The sequence below is a fragment of the Geotrypetes seraphini genome, chromosome 15, assembly GCF_902459505.1.
Source record: "Geotrypetes seraphini chromosome 15, aGeoSer1.1, whole genome shotgun sequence".
Taxonomy (NCBI): Eukaryota; Metazoa; Chordata; class Amphibia; order Gymnophiona; family Dermophiidae; genus Geotrypetes; species Geotrypetes seraphini.
In genome coordinates this window covers 16,134,279-16,153,794 of record NC_047098.1, presented here as the reverse complement: position 1 = coordinate 16,153,794, position 19,516 = coordinate 16,134,279, and the positions used below count along the sequence as shown (strand labels likewise).

General features: G+C 46.1%; 1 protein-coding gene across 13 annotated transcripts in view; it reads left to right on the top strand.

Moving 5' to 3' along the window:
- PRDM16 (PR/SET domain 16) overlaps positions 1–19,516 on the top strand; it is an 888,295-nt gene that overhangs the window by 807,134 nt on the left and 61,645 nt on the right. For all 13 annotated transcript variants that reach the window (XM_033921997.1, XM_033921996.1, XM_033921992.1 and 10 more), the window contains 2 exons: positions 4,839–4,986; positions 11,458–11,611. In XM_033921997.1, the coding sequence (XP_033777888.1) occupies positions 4,839–4,986; positions 11,458–11,611 (302 nt within the window). The remainder of the gene's footprint in view (positions 1–4,838; positions 4,987–11,457; positions 11,612–19,516) is intronic.

Genomic DNA, 19,516 nt, shown 5'->3' with positions numbered 1-19,516 from the left:
GTACGCATCTATGCTTGCTCAAAGACTGGCGCAAAGGCTCATGCCCGACTGTAGACAATTAGGCGTCTGACTGCTAGTATTCCATAACCCGGTGTCCCGCAAAACTTTCTGAAGCCGCGGCACACTAAACTCAGCGCCGTGGCTGGAGGGCATCTGGAAATGCACGGTCGTCGATGCGATGACATCACACGCATGTGTGATGCCATCACGTCAACGCCATCACGTAACGCTGTTACTACACTGTTGTGGGGGGAGGGGTGCGGGGAGGAAGACGGGCGCCAGGGAGGAGGAGAGGCACGTCCTGTAAGCAGTCAGCCGGTGCCTCTCCTCCTTGCTGGCATCTGGCGGCACACCTGGAATTGGCACACAGTTGGCGATACACTGCTATCACCTGTGCATATAAGTGCTAGACATGCCCCTGGACTGCCACCTCCTGGGTCCACGCCCCCTTGCAGTTGTGCACAGCGTATTTTGCCCATGCAGTTAGCAGAATTCAAACTAAGGGCTAGATTCACAAAGCAAACCGATCGGTTTGTGACCCCTTAGCGACCAAATTTCCCTCCGGCCTGATTCACTTACCTCTCTGCCGACCATCCTCAGATCCGTACGTGCAACTGAGGTGAAACGCATGCAGAGTAGGCAGGGAGGTGATTTCACAACACAAAATTTCACATCCGACGGGGCTGGCCGACCAGCGACTGCTGGGGACCAGTCGAAAACATCTTTCTGACTTTGGAAGCCCTGCTGTCTGCCCTGCTCGCCGCCTTCTCCTGCCTGCTCGCCATGAATCGCTGCATCACCGCCCTGGTTTTCTCCTGTCCTGACTTCCCCGAATCTCTCCTGCCCTTCCCCGAAACTCTCCTGCCTGCTCGCCGCATTGCTGCCCCAGTTTTCTCCTGCCCCGAATCTCTCCTGCCCTACCCCGTCCTGCGAACCCATGGTTATAACCCGCGGGTTTAAAGTGGGTTAAAACCATGGGCTCGCAGGGCTAAAAACTAATAAAAAAAAGTTAAAGTTAAAAAAAAAAAAAGATTGCGGCTCCAATGGGCATGCGCAGACCATGGAGACCTAAATCGTCCATAAAAGTCAAAAAGAAACCTATCCCCCCCTACTCCCCCTCCCGCACTATTTTTCTCTTTTTTTTTCATTTAATTGCTGCTGTTAACATTTAAAAAAATTGGTGCAAATTTATCCCAGTTCATAACATCAATAATTGGGTGCTAATGACCAATGATTGATACTAATTGGCATCCATTAGAATTGGCATGTCCATCTGGCTAGGAGCTATTGTATAAGTCAGGGTGTCTAGCTCCAACAGCATATAACTTGAAAGGAGGGGCATGGGTGGGGCATGGGAGTGTCGGGGGCGGTCCAAAATGTTACATGTATTCTTGTGTACCAGCATTTAAACCAGGTTTTAGCAGGCAGACTTCTGGTGCCTACAGTTAGGCGTGGGAATTCTCTCTAAGGGCCAGATTCTATAAATGGCGCCTAAGCATGCCTACATGATAGGCGCTACACCATACGGTTTTCAATCAACCACTAGGCACTGCTTATAGAATCATGTCTAGCGGTGCCTAGGCGGACTTGGGTGTCACTAGGCATCTTAGAGGTAGGCGCCAGTATATTAGGCCAGGTTGCCTAGCGACGCTTAAGTCAACTGCACCTATTCTCCACCCCTAACCATGCCTACCTTTTCAGGTAGGCAGTGTTGGGCGTTGGAGGGCGCCTAGACTTTGGCGTTGCTAGGCGCCACTCTGAGGTCCACGCAGAACTCTTAATTATTATTATTATTTTTTTTCAATTAACTTCAATGGCTCGGGAATTACCGTGCTATTTAAGCGGATTAAAACCATTTGGTTTCTGCTCAGATTGGCCACCGTGAGAACAGGCTACTGGGCTTGATGGACCATTGGGCTGACCCAGTAAGTCCTGCGCGCACTTGTCCCTGCACGCAATTGTTGGGGCACTTTTCTCGGAGCGTAATTTGCAATTGCCCTGCGCTCATTTGACGGGTCACCGGACGGGGGGCACACACGAGGCAGGGGGAGAGCTGGAAGTAGCGGGGGGTGGGTGGGGAGGAAGATGGGTGCCGGTGCCCCCACAAAGACAGCACCCGGGATTGACCCCCCCCCCTTTTACTATGCCATTGACTCCTCCCTCCATGTATACCAGCCACAGACCTGGCATGTGAGTGTGCTGACACGGAGATACTTAAGCATTCTGTAATGAAATCTGGGCACCCCGATGCCATTATAGAATAGCTACTCCCCGCACTGTATCAGGGCATGCAAACGAAGGTGCCCACATGTAGAACCAGCCCCCAGGTATATAAGCACTGAACCCTTCAATTTAGTCCTTTCAGGCCTGAGCTTATTTTTATTTCTATTCCACAACTGTACAAACTGACTTGTTGGGATTTTGTCTTTATTTTGACCCAAAACCTACACCTGGCTCAAAAGGAGAAAACAATGCAAAAAAATTGTGTGTTCTTCAAATACCTGAGGCTGGCGTGCGAGTGCCAAGCACTCTAGAACGACCTTCCAGCCTCATGGAACTGCAGCCGAAGGCAACTGCTGAATCTACGGAGGGCTTCAAAGGCACGCTGGAAAGCCGTGTAGGGCAATGATTAATTGTCTTCATTAGTGACTTTTTTTTTTAAACACATTTTGATTAAAGATCTTGAAGAAATGACCAGTTTTAACCCAATAATTAATTCTAGCAGAGAAGTAATTTCAGTAAGATCTTGTTCAACTTCTGAAGTCGCCAATATGGGGGTGTGCTTTTTAAAATTTCGAATAGTTTCAGATTCCAGTTCATGCCTTTCTTTGAGCATACAACCAACTCTGCCTTCAGATAATTAGGCTGAGCTGTCAAAATCAACTATTGGTCCACTTGATTGTTTTCTTAATTGCTCTTAACTTATCACAGGCCTCTTTGGCAGCGTGATCCTAAAGAGCTTTCTTCAGGATTAGATCTTTCTGCAGCCAGACCTCACTTCACGATGTCTGCCCCTCCAGTTTATTTCACACTAGGTTTTGTACCTGGCACCCAAGTTTCCACGTTTTATTACACAATAAAACAGGGGAACCAATTCCACAGAAATCGAACAAGCAAGAGCAAAGTGGAAATGTCCAATCAGAATGGTGCGCAAAAAAGTGTCTTTCAACTCATCTGATAAATCCAATGGTCTTTATTCATCCAAACCAATTCAAACATCCAAAGCAACTCAACGACTCGACATGATCATGTTTCGGCCATCCGGCCTGCATCAGGAGTCTTAGGAGTCTTTGGGTATCAAATGGTCTTTAAAATAACAAGTGCATGGCCGAGTTATTTTGCAGTGCTATAGATTCAGAGCAACGGCATGACCATTTGACTTTAGTCCACTTGTTATTTTAAAGACCATTTGATACCCAAAGACTCCTAAGACTCCTGATGCAGGCCGGATGGCCGAAACATGATCATGTCGAGTCGTTGAGTTGCTTTGGATGTTTGAATTGGTTTGGATGAATAAAGACCATTGGATTTATCAGATGAGTTGAAAGACACTTTTTTGCGCACCATTCTGATTGGACATTTACATTACATTACATTAGAGATTTCTATTCCGCCTGTGCCTTGCGGTTCTAGGCGGATTACAAATTAGAAGAAAACTGGACATTTCCAGGAAGTTTACATGTCAGGTACATAACAAGTTTACATATCAAGTTTACATATATGGTAAGAATAGCAATACATTCAGGTTAGGAAGATTATTACATAACGTTGAGGGAAGAAACATTCTGGTTACAGATGGAGGTTGCTTGTTCCAAGTTTTATTAAACATTTGATAAAATGCTAATAAATATTTCTAAGCGATTTCCATTAAAAGCTAGGGTAAAGACACATAGACAGTACTAAGACATAAACTCACTTACGAGATATAGGAAAGGAGAGAAGAACTGCACTTGTGATAGGAAAGTAACACAATAAAGGTTAAAACGTTATAGAGAGTTGGGTGGCAGCCTAATAAAGCCTAGTTTATAGCTGTAACTGTTTTACATGGGGATCTAAAGTTAATCCCTGAATTTAACTCTGAAAGGCGTCATTAGAAAGGAAACTTTTAAGGGTGCTTTAGAGTTTTGCTAATCGTACTTCTTCACTTATGAATGATGGGAGGCGATTCCATGTTTGCGGCGCGGTTGCTGAGAAGATGTCAGCTCTTGTACTGATCATTTTTAAAGAAGGAATAGACAGGAGATTATGATCTGCGGATCTTAGTGTTCTCGAGGGAGCACAAGGTATTGAGGCCGTCTTTTACTAAGGTGCGCTAAGCGTTTTAGCGCATAATTAGCGCACGCTATATCAAAACGTGCGCTAACCTCTAACGCGTCCATAGGATAACATGCACGCGTTAGCGTTTAGCGCGTGCCTCTATTTACCGCGCGCTAAAATGCACAGCGCTCCTTAGCAAAAGAGGGGGTAATAGTCTGTCAAGAAAAGTGGGTTGGTTTGACCGATAGATTTTGAATGTAAGAAGGGCTAGTTTAAGGGCTCCTTTTACTAAGGTGCGTTAGGGCCTTAACGCGCGGAATAGCGCGCGCTCTAGACCTTAACGCCAGCATTGAGCTGGCGTTATTCTAGAAGTGTACCGCGCGGTGTAGTGTCCGGTAATTTCGTGCGTGCGCTAAAAAAGTTAGCTCACCTTAGTAAAAGGAGTCCTAAATGTTAATTTGGGGGGGGGATCGGTAACCAGAGTGCATTTTTCAAGAGGGGTGTAGCATGATCAAATTTTTTTTGAGTTTGTTATGATTTTCATGGCTGTAAACGTAAGGTTTCCCCCCCCCCCCTCACAGCTTGGAGCAGCACATGATCATCCATACCGAAGAGCGTGAGTACAAGTGTGACCAGTGTCCCAAAGCTTTCAACTGGAAGTCCAACTTGATCCGTCACCAGATGTCACACGACAGTGGGAAACGATTTGAATGTGAAAACTGTGTGAAGGTATGGGTACCCGCCACCTAACCACAACAGGGGCTACAGACGAAAAGTTAACATACATCTACTAATATCACAACACAGGATTCCCGTATCCAAAAGTGGGATTACAGCGTGAGACATCCAGGGTAAAAAACTTACATAACGTGCAAACTTTAGGACACATTTTTTTTGTAACTTGAGGTTCAATTTGGCCGCTGTCTGACGAGGCCTTTTGGCCCCCATTCTATAAACGGCGTCTACAAAAATAGGCACCGAGGAATGTTAACCAATTAGGCGCTGTCTACGGAATCACACCTAATGTGCCTAAATTGGATTTAGGTGTCGGTAGGCGTCAAAGTCTTAGGTGCCCCCTATGTATGCCGGAGTTTTCTTGCCTAAATATCGACGTCTAAGTCTAATTTAGGTGCCTGGCCACTAAACAAGTCCCAGATCCGCCCACGAGCCACCCATGACCATGCCCACTTTCTGGTAGGCTCCTCAGGCGCCTAACCAAAAGCGGTAGGCACCTACAGAGTTGGGAGCCTACCACCCGATTCATTTCAATTTTTGGAAATTGTGAGCTTATTATTACTAATTAACAGTGCTGATTAAGCTAATTTACTGCTACTACCACTATTTATTATTTCTATGGTGCTACAAAATGCACGCAACACTGTACGTTAGACGTGCAAGAGACGGTCTCTGCTTGAAAGAGCTTACAATCTAATTATGACAGACACATTGGCAAAATGGTGAATCAATATGAACTGCTCATGCAGAGAAATGCAAATGGATGAAGGAAGGGGTAGAGAAGGCAGAGGACTACAAAGGGATTGAGAAACAAATATGGTGCGGTAGCTTCAAAAAAGTGGAGTTTTCAGCCTAGATTTGAATACCGTCAGAGATGGAGCCTGACGTATCCAGTCATGCAGGTTGTTCCAGGCATACAGCGCAGCAAGGCAGAAGGGATGGAGTCAGCAGTTGGCAGTAGAGATGAGGGGTACAGGCAAGAGAGACTTACCCGACCAACAGAGAGCGGAGTAACTTCAGACGCCATTTATAGAATCTGGGCCGTTGAGTTTAACAGGTTGCCAGTTTTAATGATGCCAATCATGTAACACTTTGGACTAGGTTCAGTAAATGGTACTCCCAGTTTGGGACCTGAAAAAACCCAGCATGCAGTGCTATTCTATAAATCAATATATCGCAAACTGTGCCACGGCACAATAGTCTCCCATAGCAAGATTCTGGGCGTGCCGAGAGATAGGCTTCTGTCACCACCGGCGCCGGTTCCTCTCCTCCTCTCTGCTCTCCAGTGTCCCGGAATTTTAGGGTTACCGGATGGAGGGATTTCCCAAAACCCCCCAGTTTGTCCAGAAGTTTTGGAAGGCCCCCAAGCTTAGGGCCGCGTCTGGAGGGTCTCTGAGGGTCTGCGGACGTCAGTGTGATGACATCACACACACGCATGTGACATCATTGGTCGACGTCTGTGCATGCCCGGAGGTCCTCTAAGCGCGGCCCTGTGTTTAGTGTGTTGCGGCTGAAAAAAAGTTTGCGAGACACTGCTATAAATGATACTACCGAGTTGTGTGCCATTTATAGAATAGTGCATAGAGCCCAATTTCTGCACCGAACTTTGGGCACAAGGATTTGTACTATTATAACACTTAAGCCTCCTTTTACGAAGGTGCGCTAGCGTTTTTAGCGCATGCACCCGATTAGCGCACGCTATAGTGTGCGCTACCTGAAAAACTGCTGCCTGCTCAAGAGGAGGCGGTAGCGGCAAGCGCGTGCAGCATTTTAGCCCGTGCTATTCCGCGCGTTAAGGCCCTAACGCGCCTTCGTAAAAGGAGCCCTTGGTGTTGTAAATCCTGGTGTGTAAGTTGGGCGCAGATCCCCTGAATTCTAAAATATTGTGTGCATCTTTAGTGAATGCCCCTGTCCCACCAATGCCCTTCCCATGGCCACGCCCCCTTTGGAGCTATGCACTAACATGTTTACAGAATAGCACTTAGCAAGATGCATGTGCAAATCCTAATTGGAGCCAATTAACTGCAATAATTGGTTGGTAGCCCCAAGTATTGCTAGTTAATGGCTCATTACTCAATTGAGATGCGCGTACAACTTGGGCGCACCCAAATTTGGATGCGTGATTTTGGGCGCCATGACCCAGACTCTATAAATGGTGCTGGACATTAGGCACTTAGATTGGCACGCCTAGCCGACCTAGGTACCTAACTTAATTTTTTTAAATTGGCTTAATCAGCGCTGAATGTAAAACATGTAATTAGCTGGGAGCCGCCTAACTTGGTAGGTGTCTACCACTTCAAGGTAGGCATCTACACTAAGGCACCTACCAGCAAGTAGGCATGATTAAGAGTGGATTTGGGGCAGAGGTTTGGCGTGGATTGACTTGGGCACGCTCATTTAGACCAAGAAAACCCTGGCCTAAATGGCAATGCACCTAAGGATTCAACGCCAACTGGGACCTAAGAAGGTTCAGGTGCTGCTAGACATGATTTTATAAATGGTGCCTAGCGGATGATTGATAATCGTGCCGAACAGCGCCTAGAAGTTAGATGGGCCGTTTATAGAATCAGGACCCATAGGTAGAATCAAGAACTCTCTGTGCTAGGTTTAATAGTATCAAGGTCCTCTTTTACAAAGGCGCGCTAAGCGTTTTAGCGCGGATTTAGCGCATGCTAAATCAACGTGTGCGCTAACCGCTAGCATGTCCATAGGAATAACATGCAAATGTTGGCATTTAGCACGTGTTTATCTTGCGCAAATGTTTAACGTGCGCTAAAAAGCTTAGCGCACTTTTGTAAAAGAGGGGGCAAGTTTCTAATTTACCCTTGATCTATTGATTGTTCCTTGATCCAAATTCACCTAATTTTCCCCAGCGCTATAAATTGTGCATCTTCTACAATAAAATATACTTTTGGGTATTCTTGACTTTAGTTCTCACCAGTCTCCAGTTGGCAGGGCTAATAGTCATTAAACTAATAAATATGTACATTTCTTTGATTCATCTTTCTATTAACCAATCTTGCCCACATTCATCTCTCTCCTACCAGATTTCCAGATCAGTGTTCTCATAGAGCTTGAAGACTACATATAGTGTAACTCGGCTCTTGCAATACACCCACCCAGACAACAGATGTCACTGTAACTATCAAATCCATTGCCATACTTGCTAAAAAAAAAAAAAACAGATCTCCCACCAAAAAATGCACTAACAATTATTTTTAAAAATGGCTTAAATGGATTTAATTGGTTCAAAAAATACAATAATGGGCCTAAAATGGTTTAATCATGTGTCCCTAGCATTTAAAAAACTCCACTGGCCTTCCAAATCGTCTTTAAAATCTTCACGTTAGCACATATAAGTCTCAAGGCAGGTCCAAATATTTCAAGGAAATTCTGCAGTTCTGTATCCCAGCTACAGCATTATGGTCCTCTCGGCGCAATCGTTTGATTAACCCCCTTCTTCTACGAAACTGCGCTAGCAGTTTTTAGCGCCAGGAGCCACGCTGAATGGCCTGCGCAACTTCCGACGCTCATAGGAACTCTATTCCCCTGTTTCTCTAAGGTGCACTAAGCGTTGTAGCATGTGCTAAATCTGCACGCACACTAAACGCTAATGCATCCATAGACTAACATGCACGCGTTAGCGTTTAGCACGTGATTAGAGCGCGCTAAAATGCGTAGCGCACCTTAGTAGAAGGAGCCCTGTGAGCGTCGGGAGCAGCGTGGGGCCATTCAGCGTGGCTCCCCGCGCTAGAAACTGCTAGCGCAGTTTTGTAGAAGAGGGGGGTAAGTTGATATCAGAGGCAAAATGCATTACAGCAACCAAGCAGTCCTTTTAGTGCAGTGTTTTTCAACCTTTTTTGGGCAAAGGCACACTTGTTTCATGAAAAAAATCACGAGGCACACCACCATTAGAAAATGTTAAAAAATTTAACTCTGTGCCTATATTGACTATATATAAAGTAATTCTCTTGAATAGGAATCAAATAAACACAAAGAAAGTATTTTATAATGCTGCCACCGCCAACATCACCGTTGGCGGCGGTGGCACTTAAGTGGCTAAAGAGCCGCAGTTTGCCGGCCTAGGGACAACACTGGAGGGTGGCCAGCTGTGCACCCCCTTGGGACGTAAACCCGGGGTGGGGCAGACCGCCCCCTCCCCCACCCTGGTATGCCACTATCTGTACCTCACTCCCTCCCTATGACCAAAAATTCTCCTTTCTTCTATTCCCCGTGTACACAACCATCTCTTTCCCTCCCTTCCTCTCTCCAAAGTCCATGCCTTCTGTGTCCAAACACTCATTCCCTCCCCCACCTCAGCATCTCTTTCCCTCCCTTCCTCTCTCCCAAGTCCATTTCTTCTGTGTCCAAAAACGCATTCCCTCCCCCACCTCAGCATCTCTTTCCCTCCCTTCCTCTCTCCCAAGTCCATTTCTTCTGTGTCCAAAAACGCATTCCCTCCCCCACCTCAGCATCTCTTTCCCTCCCTTCCTCTCTCCCAAGTCCATTTCTTCTGTGTCCAAAAACGCATTCCCTCCCCCACCTCAGCATCTTTCCCTCCCTTCCTCTCTCCCAAGTTCATGCCTTGTGTCCAAAACGCACTCCCTCCCCCCTTTTGTGTTCCGTGTTTGCCTCCCAGCCCATCTTTGCAACTTTCTCAGCAAAACGAAGCTCAAGCCGCGAGGCTTGTCTTCTGCTTCCTGTCTGCCCTGCCGCACACAAATAGCCGAACGGAAGTATTCTCCGACGTCAGCGCTGACGTCGGAGGGCAGGCTTTGCTTAAGCCCTCCCTCCGACGTCAGCGCTGACATCGGGGAACGCTTGCGATCGGCTATATGTTAGCTGCAGGGCAGGCAGGAACAGAAGACGAGCCTCGCGGCTCGAGATGTATTGAACTCTGCGGGTCCCCCGTCCAGCTTTCTCCTGTCCACGTGGGGCGGACCGCCCCTCTCCCTAGACTGGTGGTACTGCCCTGATGGCGGCCCTGACCGTACGGCACACCAGGCAACATCTCGCGGCACACTAGTGTGCCGCGGAACAGCGGTTGAAAAACACTGTTTTAGTGTATTCTTCCTTGAGGAATGATGAGATCAATTCATGCATTTTTAAAGTTCAGGAAAACGTGTGTAAGCCTTTGCTCGGGAGCCATATATTAGGGCCAAAGAATATGTATACAAAATATTTCTCATCAGGCTGTAAAATATTTCTCCTCCTCAGGCTGTACTTTTCAAATGCATAAAAAGTCATTTTCCTTCAAGTCTCATCAGTAACCCAAACTAAACTTGTGTAAAACACATACGCACAAACCCCTACACACACAACTCTACACACACAGACACCCCCCCCCCCCCCCCAGATAGAAATCTGCCCTGAAAGCCATTGAATTAGCACATCTAATAGGGCCCATCCTAAACATTTGTGCATTGCTATAATCCTTCCTTGACCCTATTGCTTGCTTTGGAACTTTATTTTCATTTTATCTTTATATTTTATTTACTTGATTTTATATATTTATATTACTAATGTTATGGTGACTGTTTAGATAGAGATATATGTAGATATATATATTAAGGAACAGATGCAGTGGGATGTAATACAATCGCCAAGAATTCACAGAACATCCATACTAGTTGGGAAGCAAGTTTGCAACGGAAAGACAAGTTAATAAATGTATTTTTGTGATGTATGCATGCTTCAAAGAGTTTGACAAATCCATCACTGCGCAGTATGATGAAAAAGAACAAGCTCCGATACCGCCTAGGGAGGAGCGCGGCCAAATCGGCCGAAGCCGGAGCGAAAGGATGGGAGGGGGGAGGGGGAAGGGAGGAAAAGGAAGGGCCAATCAACAAAGACGCAAGGGGGGGGGTTTAGGGGACAGGGGTGAGTGGAAGGGAGGTCGCCCTTTCGATACGGCGATCCCGAGAGAGAGACGCGGCTTCCCTTCCTCCCACCCTTTGGCGGTCTGTTACCTCGCGGGTACCGGCGCTTCCAGCTCCGGCGGCGGACTTTCCTCTCCTGCGTCCTCTCTCCGGCAGCTGCACACCGGAGTGTCTCGGACCGGTGTCGGTTTCCCCACGGGACGCTTATGCAGCTGCCGGAGGGGTGAGTCCCGGCGGAGAGGGGGTTGGGCCGCTGCACACGCGGCCAGGGGGCGCGCCGCCCCGGAGCACCGGTCGGATTCAATCGGTGCCGCGAGCCGCTAGCCCCAACGCGGCCTAGGAGGAAGGGAGTCGTTGGCCTTGAACGAAAGACAAGTTAATAAATGTATTTTTGTGGTGTATGCATGCTTCAAAGAGTTTGACAAATCCACCACTGCACAGTATGATGAAAGAGGAGAGCTTCCAATAGTTGATGTCTAAAAATCTTGAAGCTATACTGTGGAATTTCTTTGTTAACTTCCCCCATCCGTACACACTTTGCCCCTGAAAGGTATATATCTTTCCCCTATTGTTTCTTTCTTTTCAGGTGTTCACAGACCCGAGCAACTTGCAGCGTCACATTCGTTCTCAGCACGTGGGAGCCCGGGCTCACGCCTGCCCAGACTGCGGCAAAACCTTCGCCACCTCATCTGGCCTCAAGCAACACAAGCACATTCACAGTACTGTCAAACCTTTCATATGTGAGTTGTCACAGCCGTCAAAGTGCTGACTTTTCGCTGCAGTTGCAAAATCCCAAGAGGCACCCCTTGGTTTTCTCTCTACCTCCGCAACAAGCATCTGTAATTTCATAGCTCAGGGTACAAAATGAGATTCCAGGTCTTTTTCTTTCCCCGCCCCCTTATTTATCTTTCATCTAAACTAGGGTCCACTTGTTTTGTATGTAAACTCAGCAGCTTTTTGATTCTTTTCAAACTTTAAAAGCCAAAAACTTTAAAGCTTTTCTTTTGCTGAATGTTAATTTGTTTTTCTCTATTATTAAATGTGGAAAACATGGCGAAGTGTTGATGCAAGTTAACAAAAAAATAACTTAGAGCTTCAACGAGGGGGGGTTATCAAAATGGACTACTGTTAAAACAAGCTTTTATATTGTTAACCCTGGTTATTAGGAAACTGGTCTCAATGCATAAAATGGGGCCTTTATCTGGCATTGTTGCTCCAAAGCAACATGTGTCTTCTATGGCAGTGTTTCTCAACTTCTTCAAGCCAAGTACCCCTAAGTCTAACAAATATCAACTGAGTAGCCCCGCCCAAGCTCCGCTTCAGACCCACCCAGGCTCCTCCCCAGACCCGCTCAGGCTCCACCCTTGGTCCCACCCCCATAATAATAGTACTAATTGTAATGCAATTTCTTCCATTCATTTTTCATATACACACAATATAATCTTAATACATAGTGGTAACCATATAATTTTTTAAAAAACACAAAGCACACTTTATGCACAGAAAATGTTAATTATCATTTATATTCTTTCTTTCTTTTTCAAAGAGGTCAAGGCAGATAACTTTAAAATATGCAATGTCACCTCAGTAACAACTCTAGAAAAATAGACAAATGTAGTGCAAAATATAGACAGCAGATATAAATTCTCAAAACCTGACACATTTTGATCACTAAATTGAAAATAAAATCATTTTTCCTACCTTTGTTGTCTGGTAATTTTATGAGTTTCTGGTTGCACTTCCTTCTGATTGTGCATCCAATATTTAATTATTTCTACCTCCTGCACACTTCCTCTCCTCTGGACCTCATTGCCTTTCCCAACCAACATCTCTCTCTATCCCTCTATGAGTCCAACTTTTCTTCCTCTCTCCTCTACCCCTATTGGCAACATGTCTCCCTCTCTCTCTCTCACTGTCCATCTGTCTTGAGAGATCCAGTCATCTCGCCTACCTCCTCTACTGCCACAGCCAACATTTCTTCCGCTGTCATCCCCTGGATCATGTGCAGCATTTTTCACCACTGCCCACCAGCCCCATGCCAATTTTTTCTTCTATCTCCAGCACAATGCCACATCTCTCCCTCCATCACTATGTCCAACATTCCTCTTCCTTGCATCTCCTTCAATCTGTCCCTCTGTTCCCTCTCCACCACCATATCCAACATTTCTCTCTCTCATCCTTCTATTCCCTATGTATCTCTATCTTACTACTCTCTCTATATATATATGTCCAATTTTCCTCTTTCTTCTTTTCCCCATGTGCACCATCTCTTTCTCTCTCACTCCCACACTCATGCCCAACAAGTCTTCCTTTCTATTTCCTCCCTCCTATGTCCCAAGTTAGTGCCCCCTTCCTCCCTTCTGTGTCCCATGTTCATGCCTCCTCCCTTCCTTCTGTGTCCCAGGTTTGTTCCCCCCCACCCCACCTTTGTCCCAGAATCATGCTCCTCCCATGTCCCAACACACTCCTCCCCCCCTCCCTTTTCCCTTTGTCCCAGATCATGTCCCCTTTCTCCCTTACTTGCTCGAGCTTCACTCATTCCTTCTACCTTCAGCGGCATTTGTTGAAGGGACACGCAAGCAGCGATTCACACACTGCACGTGGCTGACTCACAAGAAAGTTTCCGGGTCAGCTACATACAGAATGTGAACCGCTGCCTGCACGTCCTTACTACAAGAGCCACTGAAGGCAGAAGGAGCCTTCGGTGGTTCCTTCAGTGGGAACCCCCCACTGCTGACCCAGAAGGCTTTCCTCTGACATCAGCTCTGACATTGGAGGGAAGCCCTCTGGGTCGGCTTCAGTGGAAGAGGCAGGAAGGAAGGAGGGATCCCCAGCAGCGGCTTGACAGGAGGGTGGAGGACAGGAAGGAGGGATCCCCGGCAGTGGCTTCAACTGGAGGGTGGACGGCAGGAAGGAGGGATCCCCAGTGGCGGCTTCAGCAGGTGGGCAGGCAATATCCTCGGCGGTGGCCAGTGCCATGTACCCCCAACAAGTGGCTCATGTTGTTACATGTATTCTGATATTTAATAAGCAGCTCAGTAGGTATCCAATACCCTGATAGAATCTTAGACTGAATCTCTGCTTTGGTGCACAGATTTAGCCGTCTAAAATAATGATGGTTTCAACAATAACAATGGCCAATCTTTGAAAAATTGCCCCACTGCTGTTCTCATCGGGGCACTGTCATAGAATGATAGGCTTCCTCAGGTTTACATGGAAGATTTTCACATTCATGGAATTATTCCCACTGAGAAATTATTTTAGCTTCCAAGAGAGAGCTTTCTAATATCAGAGAAAATTAGACTGAAGAAGAAAAATAACTACCAGTAACAGAAAGCTACTTTTTTTTTTTTTTAAAGGTCTATTTGCAGAGGACTTACATGAATAAAGACTGTTTTAATTGCATTAATTGGCAGTCTGAAAACTGCTGTACCTCATTGTGGCAAAAGTGCTTATTTAAGAAGCACTAGTTAGGTTTTAAATTGGCATATACCAGCATTTAGACATTTACATTCATAAACATTTAAATCCAGATTTTATAAATCCAGCTTATAAAACCTAAAACTGTCTTCTATGGCAGTGTTTCTCAACTTCTTCAAGCCAAGTACCCCTAAGTCTAACAAATATCAACTGAGTAGCCCCGCCCAAGCTCCGCTTCAGACCCACCCAGGCTCCTCCTAAAACTGGAAAACATGCCTAAAACTGGAAAACATGCATCACGCAAGAAGACGTGGTCTGGGCTTGTTTTGGGTGGACGTAAAAAAAAAATATAAAAAAGTGCATTCCTACTTTTAGAAAGGGAATTCACATCTGTGTCCAAAAAGATCAACATCGGGATTGGGGGAAATTGCCCTCCCTTAGGGCTCCTTTTACAAAGGTTCGCTAGCGTTTTTAGCGTACGCGCCGGATTGGCGCGCGCTACCCATAACACTACCGCCTGCTCGAGCGGCTAGCGCGCACGGCATTTTAGCGGCGCTATTCCGCATGTTAAGGCCCTAACGCATCTTTGTAAAAGGAGCCCTTAGTTCCCCAGTGGTTGATGTGCCCCTTGAAAGCAAAACTGGGTAGGTGTACTGGGCTCTTTGACAGCGTCAGGAAAAATAATGCTTATGGTTCTAAAATTGCTAGGGCTAAGCACAATGCTGAATTACACTCAGGCTCTATACCTTATATTAAAAAAATCCCACTATATATAGTGTGCAATCATGAATAAGTTAATCCTTTGCATCCTATATAATAACACCCTTAGCACACATGCACACTTCAATCTTCGTGGCTCAGTGCGTCCATAGCTCCGTGGCCGGCAGAGAAATTGGAAAGCATACGGTGCTTGCGTGTTTTGTGTGTGCGTACGTTCGGCGCATGCGCGCACGATGATTTGCTTCGAGTGGCATTTAACCTAATTCAGCAGCAGTTACTGTGTGCCAGTTGCCCTTCCCAACACAACGCGTGATTTAAAAAAAAAAAAAGGATGGGGCACGATAATTGACAGGGAGAGAGATTGAAAGAAAAAAAAAAAACAGACGGGACATTGACAGACTGACACACTGAAAGACAGGTTGGTGGGAGTGAAAGACACACACAGAAGGACAGGGGGCCAGGGAGAGAGATTGAAAGAAAAAAAAAAAACAACAGATAGTGGACAAGGAGAGAGAGACACACAGAAAAAAAGACAGACAGTGGCCAAGGATACAGACAGCAAAAAAAAAAGACAGACAGACAAACAGCGGCCAAGGAGAGAGACGCAAAAAAAAAAAGACAGACAGTGGCCAAGGAGAGAGAGAGACAGAAAGAAAGAAAGACAGACAGAAAGTGGCCAAGGAGAGAGAGAGAAAGAAAGAAAGACAGACACACACATCTATTCTAGCACCCGTTAAGACTAGTAACCAAATAATTGTATGTGCTAAAGACTGTTTCAGATCCGCATATCTCAGTGCTCAAATAAAATCAATATGATATATAGAGCAGAGGTTGCTGACTGGGACCATTATAACCACAGTATAGTCCCATAAAGTGCATCATGTATAACTTTTAAAACCCAGATAAAAAGGTGCACTTATCTGGGAACGATGCAACATTTCGCTGGTGAATATCCTCTGCTGTAGAAGTGAACAAAATAAAGCAAAAACACCTCAACATCAACAGTGCACACCAGAAGGTGCCTACACCCGGTCCCTCGACTCGAGTTTCGCTCCACGCGTCATTAGAAGGGAATAAACTCACGGGATATGGGCTCCTGCCTCAGGAAGGGGCTGAATGACCGGAAATCAAACCTAAGCACACCAATATAGGTCAAACAAATAACACAAAAGAGGAAAAATGATAACGGTAAAAAAAAAACACCTGCAGTATATAGAGTTATATACAAAACCTTGAAATAAAAGCTTTCAGAAAAAATTTCCAAAAATTTTATAATACTGTGGGGACCAACAAAAGGGTAAAAAAAAAAATAAAAAAAGAATAAAATACTCCAAAAATTCTTTGGGGGACTTTATTTTAACTTTAACAATGCTATTACGCGCCCTCCCCCACTTTTTTTTTTTTTTTACAAAACCGTAACACGGTTTTTAGCACCGGCCACAGCGGTAACAGCTCCTGATCTCTGTTTTTTACCTGTTATGTACTTGGTCTTGTAAGACTGTGGGCCCCTTTTATGAAGCCGCGTTAGCGGTTTAGCGTGCGTAATAGCGTGCGCTAAACTGCCGGCCTTGCTGGCCGCTACCGCCTCCTCTTAACGCACCCTAAATGCTAACACGTCCATAGAATATAATGGGTGCGTTTGCATTTAGCGCATGTCTTCGTTAAAAGACCCCCTCTGTGCAGTAATTAAACTGAAAGAGTCGGCAACCTTAACCTGACTGTTTGGGCTGGTGTCGCTGTATGATTTGAGTGCTACAAAATAACCCCCTCTTTTACTAAACCACGATAGCGGTTATTAGCAGAGGGAGCCGCGCTGAATGCTCCGCGCTGCTCCCGACGCTCGTAGCAACTCTATGCGCGTCGGGAGCAGCGCGGAGCATTTAGCGCGATTCCCTGCGCTAATAACCGCTATATCAGTTTAGTAAAAGGTGGGGGTATGGGGGGGGGTAATTTCTGTCAAATGTTTTTGACAATTTTTTGGGAGGTTTTGCATACAATTCTATATTGGAGAATTTTCTTCTGTTATATTTCTAAAAATGGCTAACCTAACCGTTTATATTCTGGCACAAAAATGGTTTAGATGCTATTTCATAGCTTATTCATTTGTGTTGATCTTTTAAATGTTTATGGTTCAACAATGGATTTTCCTGCCACATGTAACCAATTCCTAAATGTCGGTTTTTCTATTTGTTTTTAGAACAGATGATCATGGCAGACCCTGTTTTAAAATACTGGAACAATCTGAGATGTTCTGACCTGAACATCTCAGTTCTGATTAATATTTCCTTTCTATAATAGTGCTTCACAACCCATTTACTCGTGGCTATACCGAAAGGAGCTGCTCCTAAGAGCATGTTTGTTCAGATCAGGGAAGGGAAAGTGTCCAAGTAGATTGTGTTTTCAAAATTCTCCCCACAGAAATGGCAGGTGCAAAGCGAGGTGCATACTTTCTGGTTGTGGCAAGCTTCACAGTGAAAGAGCACGCATGCTTTTCCTTATGAGTTGGTGCAAAAGTGGTGTTTGTTGCAGCATGGATCATTTGAAAAAGGTGCCCTCAATACTGTATTCTAAACGACAACAAAAGACTGAAATCTTTGTAGGTTTTTGCCTCTTTGAATGGACCTGAAAGTTATGGAAGTACATAACCCTTATCAAAACATCACATGTCATTTCTTAGTCTGTGAGTCTCAAAAACTCATGTATTAGTAATCTTTGTTTTTATTAATCCTTTAAAGTATCACAGTCTCGAAAGACTCGTGTTTTCCCTGGGGCTTGTATAAACTACTGGAACGCCATCAAATAATTTATTTGGTTAACTTTGGTATTTAACCAGAAACATCTTCATGTTTGAAAGGTTAGGGCAGTTGAACAGGCGGAAGAAGGGCATAATCAGAAGCAACGTCTAAGTCCCCTTTTGGCCTAAGGCCCTAGGCGCACAAAGTAGGAAGTAGGGAAATGTCGATTCTCGAAAAAACCGTCCAAAATGTGTTTGGTTTTTTTTTTTGAGAATGGCCTAGCTGTACGTTCAGGAGTTTTATTGCTCAGACCGCCACTATGTCCACCTTTTAAGCCCTATTCTCAAAAAAAAAAATTGCACAAGTCCTAAACGCCCAAAACAAGACCTTTTAGGCCTGGGAGGGACCAGTCCTTCACCTAAAAGAATGATTATCTAACCGGCGTCTGTCATAAACGCCGGTTAGAGAATCGTGGACCCCACCCCCACCCCGTAACGATCATAGTAGGAGAGATGCCCAGTCCCTCCTGCCCGAAGCCACTGCGAAACCTCCCCTCCCAGTTGTTCCCCAGCAGGAGGGATACCCAATTTCTCCTGCTGCGATCCCCCGAACCCTCCCCCAATGTTCCCCGGCAGGAGAGATGCACAATCTCTTCTGCCGTGATGCCCCGAACCCTCCCACCACCCCGGAGCCCCGCACCCCCCAAAAGCTTGCCGCCACCCTCGCCAGGACCCCAGCCCCCCTAACCTTGTTTCGTTGGCCAGCCAGACAGCTCCTACCTGTGTCCGGTTACCCTTTGAGGTGACAGGTCAAAAGTGCACGACGACAAAGGCGCGCCAACAACTGAGCGCAAGGCGGAAGCGTACTGAAGAAAAACAGTATTTTAAGGGGCTTCGACGGGGGGTGTTGGTGGGGGAACCCCCCCACTTTACTTAACAGAGATCGCGCCGGCATTGTGGGGAGTTTGGGGGGGTTGTAACCCCCCACATTATACTGAAAACTTCACTTTTTCCCTACAAAAGAAGGAAAAAGTTAAGTTTCCAGCAAATGAGGGGGGTTACAACCCCCAAACCCCCCACAACGCCGGCGAGATCTCTATTAAGTAAAGTGGGGGGGTTCCCCACCAACACCCCCCGTCGGAGCCCCTTAAAATACTGTTTTTCTTCGGCGCACTTCTGCCTTGCGCTCAGTTGTTTGCGCTGGGTTGTCGGCGCGCCTTTGTCGGCGCTTGGTTTTGATTATGAACCGCCTTTGAAGGCAGCTGGGCCAACCGGAATCATAGGCCCATCTCTCAATGCATTCTGGGATGCACTGGAAGTAGCTTATGATTTCAATTGCCTAAATTCCCTAGGCCCCTCTTAAGGGGGGGGAGACGGTTCCACGATTCTTTAGCCGGCGCTTATAACAGACACTGATAAGAGAATCTTCCTTTTTGGCAAAGGACTGGGCCCTCCCATACCTAAAAGGTCATGTTTTGGGCATCCCTCCTGCCAGGGAACATTGGTGGGAGGGTGTCTGCAGGAGAGATTGGGCATCCCTCATGCCAGGGAACATTCAGGGGGGGTCGCGGCAGCTTTGGGCAGGAGGGACTGGGCATCCCTCCTGCCGTGATCATTATGGGGGGCAGGAGGACAGATTGCCTGGGCCACTGAGCTGATTGCGGCAGCCGCAATCAGCTCAGCGGCCCGATTCAGAACTTATACCTGTTTTGACTTGGTCTAAGTCAAAACTTATAAGATTTCTCTTGTAAGAACATGATTGAAATGTAAA